This window comes from Chenopodium album, chromosome 1, assembly GCF_948465745.1.
Source record: "Chenopodium album chromosome 1, dcCheAlbu1.1, whole genome shotgun sequence".
Taxonomy (NCBI): Eukaryota; Viridiplantae; Streptophyta; class Magnoliopsida; order Caryophyllales; family Amaranthaceae; genus Chenopodium; species Chenopodium album.
This window is the reverse complement of record NC_137834.1, coordinates 83,302,847-83,319,787: the sequence shown is the minus strand read 5'-3', so window position 1 is coordinate 83,319,787 and position 16,941 is coordinate 83,302,847. Positions and strand designations below refer to the sequence as shown.

Sequence of the window (16,941 nt, the reverse complement as noted above, 5' to 3'; positions counted from 1 at the left end):
CTTGCACTTTTCAATCAATGTGCCAGTGCCCACCTTCAGCTCTTTTGGGATTGTAACCAAACTAAACTAATCCAACCTTGACTTTTAGAGTTTTAGATAGTTACTCTAATTTAATTTAAATTTTTTTGCGTTACTTATGTATTTGGTTTAGTCTATTAAGGTTATATATTCTTGTCATATGCATGGTTATTCAAAAATTATAATGATTATAGGTTTTTTTACCTTATACTCTTTAAGTTTTTTGTTTATTCATAATAAACCCCTTAAAAATTTCAAATTCACCATATACTCCTGAATTGTTACAAAATTTCACCATGCACCCCTAATGGAGATGTTTTTGAAAATGATACTTGTTCATATTCCAGCGATAATTGTGGAAAGAATAATCTGGTATTTATTATTGTTCCCTAAACAAGAAAATCTTTAGCTGTTCCACAATGATGAAGAAAAATGGAAAATGAAATATGAATAATAAAGGTCTTGTTTTATTCTACTAGCTACTTTTTCTGTTATTCTTAACCATTGGTTGGTGACTTGGTGTTCAAGTAGTTATTTTCATGGAAAATGAAATTTGAATTATACAAGTGTATAATAAAGATGGCCTAGGCCGTATCGGGCTATGCCTCGTGCTGGCGCACATACTTTGGGATTTAGTTAGGTCCGGCCCATGATTCAGCCCACGAGTTTCGTATCGTGCCATGTCGGGCCGAAGTTTTCAAAAGGTTGGCCCATGCACGGCCCGCCCAAGCCACGTGCCATCGTGTCGGGCTGTGCCAGACTTGCATGCCTAAGCAAAATTGCATTGATTTTAGCACGCGCGTGTAGGAGTTTATAGGTACTATAATGCGGAAAAACATGAATCATATTCATTAAACACCTAATCCCAAGATCACATGCATAACACACAAGACATATGATCATACCTTTAAAGCGTAAATTCCACGTAGCTATTCGACAAGCAAATTAGGGAGAGAACAGAGCCGCCCCAAGCTTTGCTCCTCTACTTAGTCCACGAGATTCGAATGAGCCGTCCACCAATACTAGATTGGTCGAGTGAAGTGGAAAACCACAATCACCACCTTTAATGGACAACCGACCACCACCAACACACCACCGGCGCCGAGGGAAGGAGAGAGACGTGAGAGAGAGAGAGTTTGAGAGGGGTTGGGCTCGTGTTTGCTAATTAAAACACCACCAACACACCACCGGCGCTGAGGGGAGGAGAGAGACGAAAGAGAGAGAGAGAGAGAGAGAGAGAGAGAGAGAGAGAGAGAGAGAGTTTGAGAGGGGTTGGACTCGTGTTTGCTAATTAGGGTTTTGATCAACTGATCACTGAATTGCAATTGCTGAAAACCCTAGGCACTTAGTCTATTTATAATCTCATTAGAATTAGACTAAGTCACGAAGCCCAAAACCCTCCTTATTCCTCCATATGGTCGACCATGCTAGGGGATGAGGCCCATCATGGGCCTCATCCTCTCGTGCTCGATCTAGGCCCTTTGTGTGACCTTATAGGTTATGTCCAATTTAGATTTGCCCTATTTTACTAGTCCAAAGATCGTTAGTATCTCTAGTTATGATATAATGACAATCCAGATGTACGAACTTAGTTATCTCCATAATTTGATTCATTTATATATCTAGTAATTGCACATGACGAAGACATAAATCCTTCAGCGCGGTCGTGTCGTGATTTATTATGCTTCTCCCAAATAAAGACGACCAGGATCGGCCCACAGCCCACACGCACAGTACCGTGTCATGCCGTGCTTTTTTCATGCTCGTGCAGTGCCGTCGGCCCGGCCCAACCCACTGCCATCTTTAAAATAACTTAATTAAAAAGTGTGAAGCAAAAAAAATATAAACTTTAGCTTATTAGATTAAAAATGCAGGATCTAATACAATTTATTTTTGTTGTATCCCACTATGTCTACTGTCTAACTTGGGTCTTTGTGTATTCCTTTACGTAATCCCTCCTTTTGTCCTTCTTTATTTAATTCAGGTGTCGTTTATGTACTGCCCCATACGTACTAACTAATATAGAAACCGTAACTTTACTCTCACAAAACTTATCTTAGGTCTCACTATTTTTCTCTCTTATATCTTATTAACTCTGTTCATAATAATTTAATCAAATAAAATACGAATATGGGAAAAAAACGGAGGGAGCAGCTTTCTACGTAGTCACATAGATGTTTTAAATTCAAGTTATCCGGATGATCAAAAGCATGCATCCATACATCATAAAAATTCCTCTAAAAATTATGACTGAATTGTAGTTTTTATTAATCTTTCAACCATCTTTTAGAATTTGTTCTATACTACAAAGTGATCCAAATTAGAGCTGGCAAACCAATGGAATTGGTCAGGTTTTTGTTGGCGACAAAAATATATACCGGTCAAAATTCTTTTAACACTAACATCAATCAAATTGACAATTTTCATCATACTACAGGTTATGCCAAGTGTTCTGGTACATTATGCAATTTTTTTGTTAAAAAAATAAAGTAGAGTATGATCCTTTCAAAGGATTTTTTGACTTTTACCACCAAAAAAAAAAAAAAAAAATCACGAAATTGTTTTATAATACCAAAATTTTTAAAAATTTTATTGCACCACCAAACAAAAAATTAAAAATTGTTTTTTACCACCTGCCGTCAAAAACTTTATGTTAAGCACGCAAAATGAGGTCTTTCTGATTATTTTTTGTCCATTCTGACTTCAAATTGGTCCCGTAAACCCCAAAATGCCCCCCTAAACCTATGAACAACATGTTTTGTGCACAAAAATCGAATAGTTTTTATTTTAACCGTTAAATTTAACGGTTTTCTTGACGGTAGATGGTAAAAAACAATTTTTAGAAATTTTTTTGGTGGTAAAATACAACTTTTAAAATTATTTGTAGTAAAAAACAATTTCGTGATTTTTTTTTGTTGTAAAAGTCAAAAAGTCCCTTTTGAAAATAGATGAAACACTACAAAAAAATGTCCATATAGAAACGGAATTCTAGCGACGGAATTTTATCCGTTTCTAAATTAGAGACGGAATCAAAAAATCCGACTCTAAATTAATTTAGAGACGGAATTTAAAAATCCGTTTCTAATTTAGAAACGGAATTAAAAATTCCATCGCTAAATTAGCAACGGAATTGAAAATCCGTCTCTAAATTAGAAACGGATTTTTTTTCCGTTGATGAATCTAGCAACGGATTTTTTTCCGTTGCTAAATTTAGAGACGGATTTTTTTCCGTTGCTAAGTTAGAGACGGGATTTTTTTTTTTCCGTTGCTAATATGAGCAACGGATTTTTTATTCCGTCTCTAGATAATTTTTTAAACTAATTATTTAAAATATTACATTAGAGACGAATTATGTAAGTTAGTTTCATCTCTAAACTAGAAACGGATTTTCAATCCGTCTCTAAACTGGAAACTGATTTTTTAATCCGTCTCTAAATTAGAGACGGATTCGAAATTCTCGTTTCTAAACTAGAGATGGATTTTAAATTCCGTCTCTAATATTTCTTTCATTTATTATCAATTATGTGCGTAAAAGTAAACAAATAATATTTGGTATAGTTGGTAAGAGTTTCAATATTTGACATTGAGGTCACGGGTTCGACTCCTACTAACAGTAATATTGCGAGCGACAGATTTTTTTTCCGTCTCTAAATTCATTTAGCGACAAGGTTTTTACCAACGGAGTGATTCCGTTGATTAATCCGTAGCTAGCTATGTCCAGCGACGGATTTTTAGCAATTAGCAACGGATTTCACCTGTTGCTAAAAGGCCAAATTTTTGTAGTGAAACATTTTTACTCTACTAATTTGTCTTGATTGCTCAAAAAATTAAGCAGAGAGCCATCTAATTACAAGTAAATATTTTGTAAAAAAAAAAAAAAAAGTAATTTAAATTTGAGTTGATATTGGTGAAAAAAAAAATTAAAAAAAAAATAGGATGATGATAAGGTGGTTTTACAAAATTGTTTCTTAACTTTATAATTGAGAAGCATCTTGAGGACTTCTTAAATTGACTAATCATATATTGTAAATGTAGATGAAAGGTAAATAGAATTCTACCTTTCAAAAGATTCCATAGTCATTGCACCAGAAAAAACAAAAAAATTCCATAGTCAACACATCCCAAGATTCTATAAGCATAATTGAACAAGTGCATCTTGTAATTTTCAAAACTGAAATAATTTGATCGGTACATTTGTCAATTACGCCTTTGATCATAATACAAACTAGTTTAAGGTCCCGTGCAATGCACGGTTTTACTTAATCAAATTATGAATTACAATGTTACTATAACATTAATATATTTGTATATATAAAAAAAAATTAAAACAAATACTTGAATTTCTCTTCAAAAAAAAATTAACTTGAATTAATATTATGTTGTTATCAAAAGTTATTGATTATTGAACATTAAAAAAAAACACTCAAATTTAATGATTATACTGTTTTATATGAGAATAAAATTTATGTTAATTATAACCCGTGCAATGTAATTATATACCCCATATTTCCCTATTTTGTTGGCATGTTTTGACCGGCATAATATTTTATAGTATATTACCGGAAAAATATTTTATACAAATTTAATTGACTTAAATTTTATGACAATTAATAATTAAGGCTTTTTAATTTTTGTTTTATATTTATGTTTATAGTTATTGAATTGTAGCGTTATTATTATAAATAAATCAAAAAATTATAGTAAAAGCTAAAGTGTCTAATCCTGGTTGGAGCACAAAAAAAGAACTTTCAAGGAAAAAATACATTGTAGAATGATACGAAGTACGGGATTAGTACATTATTCTAATTTAATATATTACCTTATATGTTTGTTTATTATAGAAAAATACCTATTATAAAAAATTATAAAAAAAATATGCATAGAATATATTACGAATATGAATGCCAAATTGAAGGTCAAATATTACATATTATATAAATTGATATTAATGAAGATTTTGTACAAAAAGGAAGAAAAAAAAAGGAAAGAAAAAAGTGGCGGGAAAATTTTTAATCAGAACATGACAAGTGTCATGTCAGATTCGCTTTTAGTATTATGTAATTGATTCAGACCAATAACATAACACTCCATATGTCTTTAAATATTCTTACTTTAGGGATCAAAGTAACAATTTTATATCTTTAACACTATATGTAAACTTTCATTTTCACTAAATCTTAACATTTACTATTTGCACAAAGTAAAGAATAATGGTGAGTGTGTTGTTGGTTGTAACATAAAGGTAATAATACGGATTTGTTAGAGATGAAATAAAGGGAAAATGCTCAAAACTTTTAGAAATACACAAAAAAAATGAAAAGTGTTAAAGTATTCAGAAATGAAAATGAGTAACATAATAACATGCATGTGGTAAGAAAAAAAAAATTCTACTATTTTTTTACTTGACCTAATTTGACTTTTAAACTATTCATATTTGTACCTTTGACTTTCTTTTGTGATTTATACAAAAAAAAAAAAAAAAAAAAAAAAAACTAGTCAATTAGAATCTTATTTAAATTGTCTTAATAAATCTTATCATATAATTTAATTGTTATAATATATACTTATAAAGAGTGAGGATTATCTCAAGTGGTTAGATCTTTCATCCCGATTCCAAGAAATATTGGGATTGATGCTCATCTTTAAACACTAAAACAAAAAATTATATTTTATTACAAAAAAATCGGAGATATTAATGATTAACTTTATACATTGCCAAGTGTGATAAATGAAACAGGTCAAGTGAAAAAAAAGGAAGTATTTATATTACTGTTTGTAAGTAATGCAAAAGTTATGGAGAAAAAATCTTGTCAAAAAAGAGAAAAAAAAAAAAAAAAAAAAACTTCAATACTAATGACAAATTACAAATATCACTCAACCTACCCACTATTATATGCTCATAATATGGAGTAGTAACTAGTAAGAAACCAATAAACTATTCATTTAAACTTCTTTTTGCTCCATTGTCAACATATCATATCGGAGTATTTGGTAAGCTTACTTCCTAAATGAAGTACTTATATTCCATGTTAAGTTTTACTTACAAAAAAAATTATACAATAATCTCAAGTTTGTTTATTTAATTACTACATGTGTTTTTGTTACGAAATTTCCTGTATATTTACCCTCTTGTTAGGCCTAGGAAATTAGAATTTTACCATGCTTTTACAAAAAATAAATAAATATGACAGCATTCAAGAGTGTGTGTTTAAAGTATTATTATTCATGTATAAAGATTGAATATTGTATAGTAATTCGTTTTGCATGAATTTAAATCTTAATGAAAGAGCTTTCTATTTAATTCTGTATGATCATTTTTTTTTTTTTTTTTTGTAATGTGATGTTCAGGAGTAAAGGAACAAAGTTCAGTCATATTTGATCAGAAAATAATATTAAGAAATGTTTGTGGTGGAAAGCAAAGGAGGAGCAATAGCATGTATGCTCTTATCATTGCTGTTCCTAGGGACATGGCCTGCTGTGTTAGCCTTCCTCGAAAGGCGAGGCAGGCTTCCTCAACATACTTATCTTGATTACTCCATAACCAATCTCCTGGCTGCTGTGATCATTGCCCTTACTCTTGGTCAGATGGGGGATGCTAAGCCTGGCATGCCTAATTTCCTCACCCAACTTCATCAGGTTGATCCTATTTTATAATCTATTCCGATTTTTTAGAACTAGTAGTCATTTATGGACTTCTAAAGTGTTCGTTGTAGCAGGACAATTGGCCTTGTGTGTTATTTGCAATGGTGGGTGGAGTAGTCCTGTCTATCGGAAATTTATCTACACAATATGCTTGGGCATTAGTCGGGTTATCAGTTGTAGAGGTGGTCGGTTCTAGCATTACTGTCGTAATTGGTATGTTTTTCTTCTTTTTACAATGATACAAGACTTTTTTCTTAGAGGCTCACTATGATGGTGTGCTTTCGATTGTTACAGGCACCACACTAAACTACTTTCTCGATGACAAGATTAACAAGGCTGACATTCTTTTCCCGGGTGTTGCATGTTTCCTGATTGCTGTCATTTTGGGTTCACTTGTTCATTCATCTAATGCCTCTGATAACAAGAAAAAGCTGAGTTATTTGTCAAGTGGTTTCGAAGACAAGGCAGGGTATGATTCACTTCTGTTCTTATATGAATAGCTTAGTTTTAAACTGAGACATTTTTATCAGCAAAATCACTTTTGACAGTAATAAGGGTGCTTCAGTGGATCCTGAAAAGGGAAGACAAACTAAGGAAGTGGCACAGTTCGGAACAGCAGAGTACCTCATAGAACTTGAGAATAAGAGATCTATAAAGGTATTTTGAGTGGCTTGATACACTCGATTAGCATATACTATATCGATAATAGATTAGATTATGTATGTGTAACAATTAGTATCACACTTCCTAAAAGCCTTCTTTCAGTGCTTGTGTTATATTTGATACATCAGTTATCTATCATATTTGAACTCAATTACATCATGTATTTGTAGGTGTTTGATAAGGGCATTTGGCTTGGACTCACTATAACTTTCTTTTCGGGGATCTGCTTCTCTATGTTCTCTCCAGCTTTCAACCTAGCAACAAATGACCAGTTCCATCTCCTACAGAAAGGGATCCCTCATTTGATGGTTTACACTGCTTTCTTCTACTTCTCGGCCTGTTGTTTCGTGGTTGCCATAGTTCTGAACATCATATTCCTATACTATCCTATCTTGAGCTTGCCCAAGTCATCGTTTAAGGCGTACTTGGCAGACTCGGAAGGAAGGGGTTGGGCCTTACTTGCAGGGTTTCTCTGTGGTTTTGGGAATGGCCTTCAGTTCATGGGAGGCCAGGCTGCTGGTTATGCTGCAGCTGATGCAGTTCAGGTATGTCAGATCTCATCCACAGCGCGTACAAATCCTTGGATTAATTCTGAATACATGAAATTAACTTAAATAAATTTTTGTATGGTAATTATCAGGCACTTCCTCTGGTTAGCACCTTTTGGGCCATACTACTATTCGGCGAGTACAGAAAATCTTCAAAAAGAACATATGTATTACTAGTTAGCATGCTGCTGATGTTCATTATAGCTGTTGGTATCCTGATGGCATCTTCAGGACATAGGAAATGATTAAGCGTTGAATAAATTTGGATATTAGGCATTTTATACACAGAAGTGCAGATTATGTTGAACACCAACTGTAACATTTTGATAAATAAAAAGGTTACTTATTTTCTATTTGGCTCCTTCCCTGCCCTAAGAACTACAGCTGCTTCTGCACCCGTTTTATTTTTTTTTTTTTATTTTTTTTTTTTGTTGTTGTTGTTGTTGTTGTTTTGGTTCTCTTTTGCTTTTTTTCATTATGAGTATAAGAGATTAAAACATGTTGGATGAAAGTTTGACTACTAATGGTTGACACCCAAAAAGACAAGAATATGTTATCTCTCTCACACGAGAGCCTGTTGGGCTTGAAGTGTAGATGTATAATAGGCCTCCTCATAATTGTGTTGAGCCCGAAAAGATAACCACATTGGACATGCCTATTCATCATACTAGTAATCAAATTCTAAGTAATTTGTAGGATTACCTTAATTGGGAGCCAAGGAAATTTAACGGTAGGTATTCTATCATACCTTAAAAAAAAAAAAAAAAAAAAAAAAAAACTTTTATGCATCCTTCTTATGTCCTTGATCATCAAGTAATCCTATAACCGTATAACGAATCAAAAACCTAATTAACATCAACATAGCCGAAGTCCAACATCTTATGTCACACTACTATATACTTGTATTACATCAAGTATATAAAAAAATATCACTATTTCGTTAGGAATTACAGAAACAGCTGAAATTTTTAAAAGTCTGAAACTTTAATATTTGGGAAGTAATTTTTCTCATCAAATTTTAGTTAAAAGTAAATTCTTGTAAACATTCTTCTTAATACTTGTATATATTTGTATATATTTAAATAGAAAGATGCTTGTAGTAGAGAGCAAAGAAGGAGCAATAGTATGTATGTTAATAGCCTTGTTGTTCTTGGGGACATGGACAGCTATTTTAGCCTTACTCGAAAGGCGTGGCCGTCTTCCTCAACATAGTTATCTTGATTACTCCATTGCCAATCTTTTAGCTGCTGTGATCATTGCTCTTACTCTTGGTCAGATTGGTGATGCTAAGCCTGGCATGCCTAATTTCTTCACCCAACTTTCTCAGGTCACCTCTTCTCTTTCTTTATATTATTGTTTAAACAAGAGAATTTTCTTTAATGTAAGAATATTATTGGTGTAATACTATGTATATTAGTACAACAATTAACAATCTTTTGGTAACATTTACTTGCGTTCATATATAGTAAAGGTGCTTAGCTTGTTGCAGGATAACTGGCCGTGTGTGTTATTCGCAATGGCGGGTGGAGTAGTCCTCAGTATCGGAAATCTATCCACGCAATATGCTTGGGCATTAGTAGGGTTATCAGTGGTAGAGGTAGTAGTTTGTAGCTTTACTGTTGTAATAGGTAGTTTCCTTTTGCTGTAAATTCAAGATGCTTACTATGGTTTGCAATCTTTCTTTACAGGAACCACATTGAACTATTTCCTAGATGAGAAAATTAACAAGGCTGCAGTTCTTTTCCCCGGTGTAGCGTGTTTTCTGATTGCTGTTATTTTAGGCTCATTTGTTCACTCATCTAATGCCTCTGATAACAAAAAGAAACTGAGGCATCTGTCAACTGGTTTTGAAGACAAAGCAGAGTAATTTTCACTTCTTTTCTTAGAAGAATTATAAAATGGATTGAAATTGGTGGGTTTGCCTTCTAATGCAATTCTGTAACAAAATCAACTTTGACAGTTACAAGGGTGCTTCAATGGATCCCGAAAAGGGGAAAGAATCTAAGGTAGAGGCACAATTTGGGACTGCAGAATTCCTCGTCGAACTAGAGAATAAGAGATCCATAAAGGTATTCTACTTCAACAACTGCAACAAATTTTTAGGAATGACCTATAATATTTCCTATGGTAGTACAAAATCATATAATATGTTACATCACAGTAGTTACAACTCCTACTTACTAGCACCTAAGTACAATTTGATATCTATACTTCGTATATATGATTTGAGATTGTGAAACTGTTAGTACCATCATGATTTAAACTCTGCCTTCATGTAGTGCTTATGTAAGATACATCAGTTAATCAGTAATCTTTTAATAATTTGTAGGTTTTTGATAGAAGCATATGGCTTGGACTTGCTATAACTTTCTTTTCCGGAGTGTGCATCTCTCTATTCTCTCCAGCATTGAATATAGCAACAAATGACCAGTTCCATCTCCTAAAGAAAGGAGTTCCCCATTTGGTGGTTTACACTGCTTTCTTCTACTTCACGGTCTCTAGTTTCGTGGTTTCTGTTGTTCTTAACATCATATTCCTATACCGCCCTATCTTAAAATTGCCAAAATCATCGTTTAAGGCCTACCTGGCAGACTCGAAAGGAAGGGGTTGGGCTTTACTTGCAGGGCTTCTCTGTGGTTTTGGGAATGGCCTACAGTTCATGGGTGGTCAGGCTGCTGGTTATGCTGCAGCTGATTCTGTTGAGGTATGTTAAATTTCAATCACTGCCCTTACAAATATAACAAGTCATTTTATTCATTTTTTTCTTCTTCCTATTCAATTATTTTACTGATGCACTTGTATAATTTTTTGGATGGTATTTATCAGGCACTTCCTCTGGTGAGCACCTTTTGGGCCATACTATTATTCGGCGAGTACAGAAATTCTTCAAGAAAAACATATACATTGCTAGTTAGCATGTTGTTGATGTTTGTTGTGGCTGTTGGTGTCCTCATGGCATCTTCAGGACATAGGAAATAATATAGCTTCGAAATATTGTACAAGTACATACTTGTATATACAATATATTAGGCCAGGCCTTCTGAATGCAGTTGTGCAGTACTGATTTCTGTTAAGCACTGTATGAAACATTTTAAGTCTAAATTAATAAGTTTACACTTGATAATAAAGGTAAAAAAAATATGAGATCTTTCCCTTGGAGTTTATCAGATCCAAAAATATTGCATAGCTTTTACTATTAAAATTAATTCTTTGATTTATCAAACTTAAAAACTCTTTTGTGTGGGCATAATTGGATAACAAACTTGATAACTTAAAACTGATTTTGTCTATAAGGACGAGAGTAATTGTTCAAAGTTGTAACTACAGGGTTTAAAAATAAAAAAACCAACACTATTAGGTTTGTTTTGAAAACTACATCTATAACTATTACTAAAACATATTAAACAAATCATGCTAATAATATGCACATTTTTCGAATAAAGAATTTTCACCTTTTTAAATAAATAATAAAATATTTAAACCAATATTCAAGCTACTTATGAATAAATAATCTACAATAGTTTTGTACTCAAACAATGTCTCAAGGTGATGATTAAAATTGGAATAAACTTTATAGCCCAAAGTAGTAAGTCGTAACACAAAACGTCAATATAAACACTAATTCATACTCTCTCTCTGCCATATAATCAAAGAATCAATTGTATGAGTTGAAAGAATGGATCTAGATGGATTTGAACCACCAACCCCCCAAACATAATTTGGGCGCTCTTTCCATTTAGAGCTTATAGATCATGATTCACCTCACATAACATGAATTTTTAACGGGGCCGGGGCATCATGCTTTTTCTCATAACAAGACTATACTACAGCTCCAAAAAAAAAAAAAAATCACAGGCTAACAACGCAGCTCAACACACAAAATAGCCGAAAAGTCTTTGTTTCAAGCCCTCATCCTCTCCAACCATCCATATCCAATAATTTACTAAGCTGAACACTGAACACTCTGTGAGACAGACAGACTGAATAAGCAAAACAAAAGACAAAGATCAAATAATCACACAATAATCAAACTGATTGCGATGAGTATCATCTTCTACTCCCAGGAAGTGTAACACAAAGGAACTTCAAATTTAATAATTATTCAAGTAATAAACCAAAAAATAGAAAAAGACAAACTAAGCAATTTATAATCTATTAATCATACTATTATAAATTGAATAAATAAAGGTAAGGCAGGGAAAACATATCTTAGAGAAATAGTTAACAAACAACCAAGAAATATTATTAATAGGTGCACATCTCACTTTGAAAACAGCAACTCAGCATTGAATCGTTGAAGTTGTGATATTCGCAAAACATATCAAGCATCAACACTTCAACTATTCTTGATTCCTTTGGCGTTGAGAACATATTCAATTTACATTCAACTGTGAACAAGTACTGTAATCATAAATATCAAAGCTTTCTAACGAGCATATTTGACAGTGCCTCATTGCTAGGATAACCATCCATGCAAAACTAACGAGCGGCAACAGTTGTAGACGTGCAGATGGGATCCGATCCTCAAAATCAGAGCAGCAACTTGGCCACATATCATTAGAGTATCAACAGTCTGGCACCTAAAATGAATAAAACCGAAATTCTAATACAAAAATGTACAAGGAGAATGACACAATTTCTATTACATCAATAATTAAACACTTGCAAGACTCACCACTATTGTTCGCGGTTCAAAGTAATGTAAAATGCAAAACAAAAGCAACACGGAATTTTAATTCTAAAAAAAAATCAAAAATTGCTCGTTGGTAATAGATTGTTTGAATAAAATTGAACATCAAGTTGCCTGAACAGAATGTATGATAAATAAACCTAGAATCTACTTCAAGGATTGCAGTGGCATGAAGCTGTAAAACTAAATACTTGCATGGTTGGGAGATTGCCAAACAACCCCAAACAATATGGTTTTGAAAAAATTATAATCTGTATGGGGTAACTACACACATATTGACATATGAGGATTGGTGCAGCGTACACATATACGATGGTGCAGTACATATAAACAAGGATGACCTATCTGTGCAATTGGCAAGTAGTAATCACATTTGCAATACCCTCTACAAATTGTGTGGGAGTTGCTTAATCAGAGTAGCTTATTCAAGAACATGGTTGCCTATTCATTGGATAAATATGGGGACTGAATGTAGCTTTCCACATGAGAATGTTCATGGAAGTTATGGAGTAAGTTTGTATGGGTGAATGTTCATGGAAGTTATGGAGTAAGTTTGTATGGGTAAGTTAATGAAGAGATGTTCTACATGCTCGACAGTCTCAAAATAAATTAAGTTCTAAATAAGCAGAATTTCTCAAAATATACTCTGTACAAGACAATTGTAGGAGGCCTAGAAGCCCTAATATGCAAAGTTTCAAAGAGCAAGGTTCTGTGCATGCAAACAATTTCGAAGACACCAATTGTAAGACGCTTTGATGTGAATAATGACACCAACTTAACCTTTGCAGATTGCATTGCAATTTAGTCGTATTAAGTAATAAAAGAGGGAAATTAGAAAGAATTTCGATAAATATAGAATTTGATAATTATACCTTGGCAAAATTGGATATTGGCCATATATGTTGTCCAACGCAATCATTTGATTGTGGATTTGATCGATGCGATGGAGTTGATGATTCAAGCGCAATGGGTGCAGGGAAAGGGAGACAAATAAAGAAAAACAGAAACAACACACGCACACACCGTTGGGAGAGCCGGGAAAAACCCCGTGCCATCTCCCAACAAAACCACAAAAACGATCTTTTATTGACATTGTGACCTGCCAAGCAAGCGCACCCGACATGGCAAAGGTCGACTAACAAGATCAATTCACAACAACAAGGAAAACACTCCGTTCTCCCCAACACACTAACCCTAATAATGCCACTTTCTCATCCACATATAATAAACTCACCAATAACACAGTACATATTATATGTACACACCATAAAATTGGGAGAGCCAAACAGCAGCGCAGCCATCATCTTCTATGGCCCTATCAGCTCGCTGAATCGCGCAGAACATCCGACAATCAAGCAAGACCAAACCACTAGTCGTCTAGTCCACACATCAGAGCACTGCAAGAGTCCTGGTTCCAACCAGCAATATAATAAAAATCAAGCGACTGTAAGATTTTCAATCAAACTAGAAATCAACACGCCCAAGCTAAACACATAAATTCGTCTAACCAAACAAGCAAAGATGAATCAAGCTTCTTGAATCGCATGAAATCATTTACATACATGATCTTTAAATTTCAATTTCAAAAATTAATATTCACCACATACTAATAGAGAATCAATAGAACGAAAACAATAACCAATTTCAAGTTTTCCAACAATAAAGAGAGATATATGCAGCAATCAAATTCTTGAAATAATAGCGACATAATCAAATCCAAACAGACAATATAGCCTAAATTCACAGAGATATATTCATATCCAAACAGAAATATTAACCTAAATATTCGTAAATTTCAATCAAATTAAACAAAAGAAATATAACGTTAAAGTCATACGATTAAGCAATTTTGCAATAAAATCTTTTATAATCTGGAAAATTCAGCGATCTTATTCTAAATAGATATGCTTGAACAACAACAATCAAACAGAAAAATCGATTCAAAGAAAGGCAGAGACAACTTATTCGAATCAGATTCAAATCTCCAACGCCAAACGATCATAAAATTCTACCAAAATCAAGAGAAAACTCCAATAATTTCAAGAAATCATAATTTCTGCAAATTAATTATAATTAAATAGATAAGATCAGATAATAAATTAATACCTCCGAAATCAATCAAATCTGCAAAAAGTGAAGAAATAATCGGGAATAGACGCGAACCAAATAAATCATCGAAGAATTAATCAATGAATTTGAAGAACGATTTATTGATTAATTTGAAGCACGATTAATTGAATAATTTGAAGAAAGAAAATTTGTTTCGAGAAATCTGATCGAGGAGAAGAATACATGGTTAAGAGGAGAGAGAAAAGGAATCAGAAATTTATAAAAGTGTCAGATAAATATAGTGGATCAAGAAAAGTAATGGACGGTTAAGATTGCATGGTTAATAGATGATCGGACGGTTGTGCCTTCAGTTAATTGCTTAAAAATTCTTGGTATTACGGAGTATAAGTTTGGCGGAAAAAAGGGGCTATTAATAGAGTGGATAGAGTTTGGCGGTTAAATTAGGCCACGTCATTAGGGTGCGAATAATATCAGCTGGTAGGTAAATACAATTTATATTTTCTTTATTTAAAATTGAAATACTACGTAGTAATAGTAACTAGATTAATCCCTTTAAATAAATTTTAGGAAAATTTGATAATTACCACCAACTATTGTTGCCAAAATTGAAAATACCACCTTAAGTTTTTTTTTTTTAATTTTACCACCTTGTTTTTTCCAAAAGTTTCAAATTCCCACCTTTTTGCCGCATGACGTCATCATGGGACCCACACTTTCGTTTTCCCTCTTTCTTCCCTCGATTTCCCCTGTTCTTCTACTCCCTTCTTTCAATTTCATCTCTCAAATTTGATTTCAAATACAAAAATATCGCAAATTAGGTTATAATTTCTACAATCTAACCTACAACGAACTGAATAGAGTAGTTTAATTAGGGTTTGAGTAATTAATTTGGGGGCTTTGCTAAATTCGAAAAATTAGGGTTTAGGAATTCATTAATTGGATGAATAACTTGACAATTAAACATGTAATTAGGGTAAAAACATAATTTAAATGGGCAATTAAACATGTAATTCATAAAATGTTAATGTTATCGCCCCAATTACATGTAAAATTAGGGTTTATGAATTCATTAATCACCACTACAATGTTAGTGTTTTCGCCCCAATTACAAGTTTAAATTATGTTTTTCCCCCAATTACATGTTTAATTGTCCAATTAATCAATTCATAAACCCTAATTTTTTGAATTGAGCAAAACCCCCAAATTGATTACCCAAACCCTAATTAAACTACTTAATTCAATTCGTTGTAGGTTAGATTGTAGCAATTATAACCTAATTTGCGAATTTTTTGTATTTGAAATCAAATTTAAAGATGAAATTGGAAGGAAATCGTGGGAAGAAAGAGGGAAATCGGCATGATGACGTCATGTCGCACAAAAGGTGGGAATTTGAAAACTTTTGGAAAAAACTAGGTGGTAAAATTTTTTTTAAAAAAACTTGAGGTGGTATTTTCAATTTTGACAACAATAGTTGGTGGTAATTATCAAATTTTCCTAAATTTTATTTGTTTAAAATAGTTGTCAATATTCTTTATTCGAAATGGTTTAGGGTCTATTCATATTTACTGAACTGAGCTGAACTGAACTGATTGGAGCTGAACTGAAAAATTAAAATGCATAAACTAAACTGAACTGAACTGAACTGAACTAAACTGAACTGAACTGACTAGAGCTGAACTAAACTGATTGGAGCTGAACTGAACTGAACTGAAAATAAGTAAATATGAACAGGCCCTTAATCATAATCCTATTTATTAATTTTGAAAGACATATTGTAATGGTTTTGTTTCAGAACATAGGAGAAAAAAAAATAGAGTAAAAAATGATGATGTCAAAAATAGCTTTGGCGGGAAAAAATTTCATAAGAAATTGACAAGTGTTCTCTAGTGATGTCAGCATGTTTTGTTTTAGTAATAGTTAATAGATTAGACCTGTCAATAGGTCAGGTTTGGGTCATATTTTGGTTTGTTTGGATCGTTTTGTTCAAGTGGTTTAGATAATTACAAATTATGATAAACGGGTCAATTTCAAGTCATTTGGGTCGGGTCAGGTCGACCAAATTGGATTCTCTCTTACTTCCTCCGTCCCCAAAACTTCAACCCTTTTGGCCTAATTTAAGTCCCAAAATGATCGACCTTGCATTAAAATACCCACCAATTTACAACAATATTTGTACAAAATTAACTTTTCCATATAAAATTTTGTTTTTTCATGTTTAATACTTTATCTCTCTACTTTTTTACAAACCCCGTGTAAATTTATCTTTTCAATATGTTTTTATTTCTTTTTATTTAAGTTTCTTAATAACCG

The 16,941-nt window shown here is 32.9% G+C and overlaps 2 protein-coding genes and 1 long non-coding RNA gene across 3 annotated transcripts; 2 read left to right on the top strand and 1 right to left on the bottom strand.

The window, feature by feature from the left end:
* Window positions 1–5,875: 5,875 nt before the first annotated feature.
* Window positions 5,876–8,116, top strand: LOC145619537 (ureide permease 2-like). Its single transcript, XM_081674282.1, has 7 exons — window positions 5,876–6,009; window positions 6,367–6,654; window positions 6,735–6,873; window positions 6,955–7,129; window positions 7,209–7,317; window positions 7,494–7,868; window positions 7,964–8,116. Exons 2-7 carry the CDS (start codon window positions 6,418–6,420, stop codon window positions 8,114–8,116), a joined length of 1,188 nt encoding a protein of 395 aa, XP_081530408.1. The 5' UTR covers window positions 5,876–6,009; window positions 6,367–6,417.
* An 845-nt stretch (window positions 8,117–8,961) lies between these two features.
* Window positions 8,962–10,850, top strand: LOC145619450 (ureide permease 1-like). Its single transcript, XM_081674178.1, has 6 exons — window positions 8,962–9,198; window positions 9,343–9,499; window positions 9,560–9,734; window positions 9,832–9,940; window positions 10,201–10,575; window positions 10,698–10,850. Exons 1-6 carry the CDS (start codon window positions 8,962–8,964, stop codon window positions 10,848–10,850), a joined length of 1,206 nt encoding a protein of 401 aa, XP_081530304.1.
* A 2,308-nt stretch (window positions 10,851–13,158) lies between these two features.
* LOC145619388 (uncharacterized) lies at window positions 13,159–14,961 on the bottom strand. The gene is made up of 2 exons (XR_014108127.1): window positions 14,668–14,961; window positions 13,159–13,969 (listed from the first exon to the last, which is right to left on the bottom strand). It is a non-coding gene; the product is annotated as an uncharacterized LOC145619388 (long non-coding RNA).
* Window positions 14,962–16,941: the final 1,980 nt, after the last annotated feature.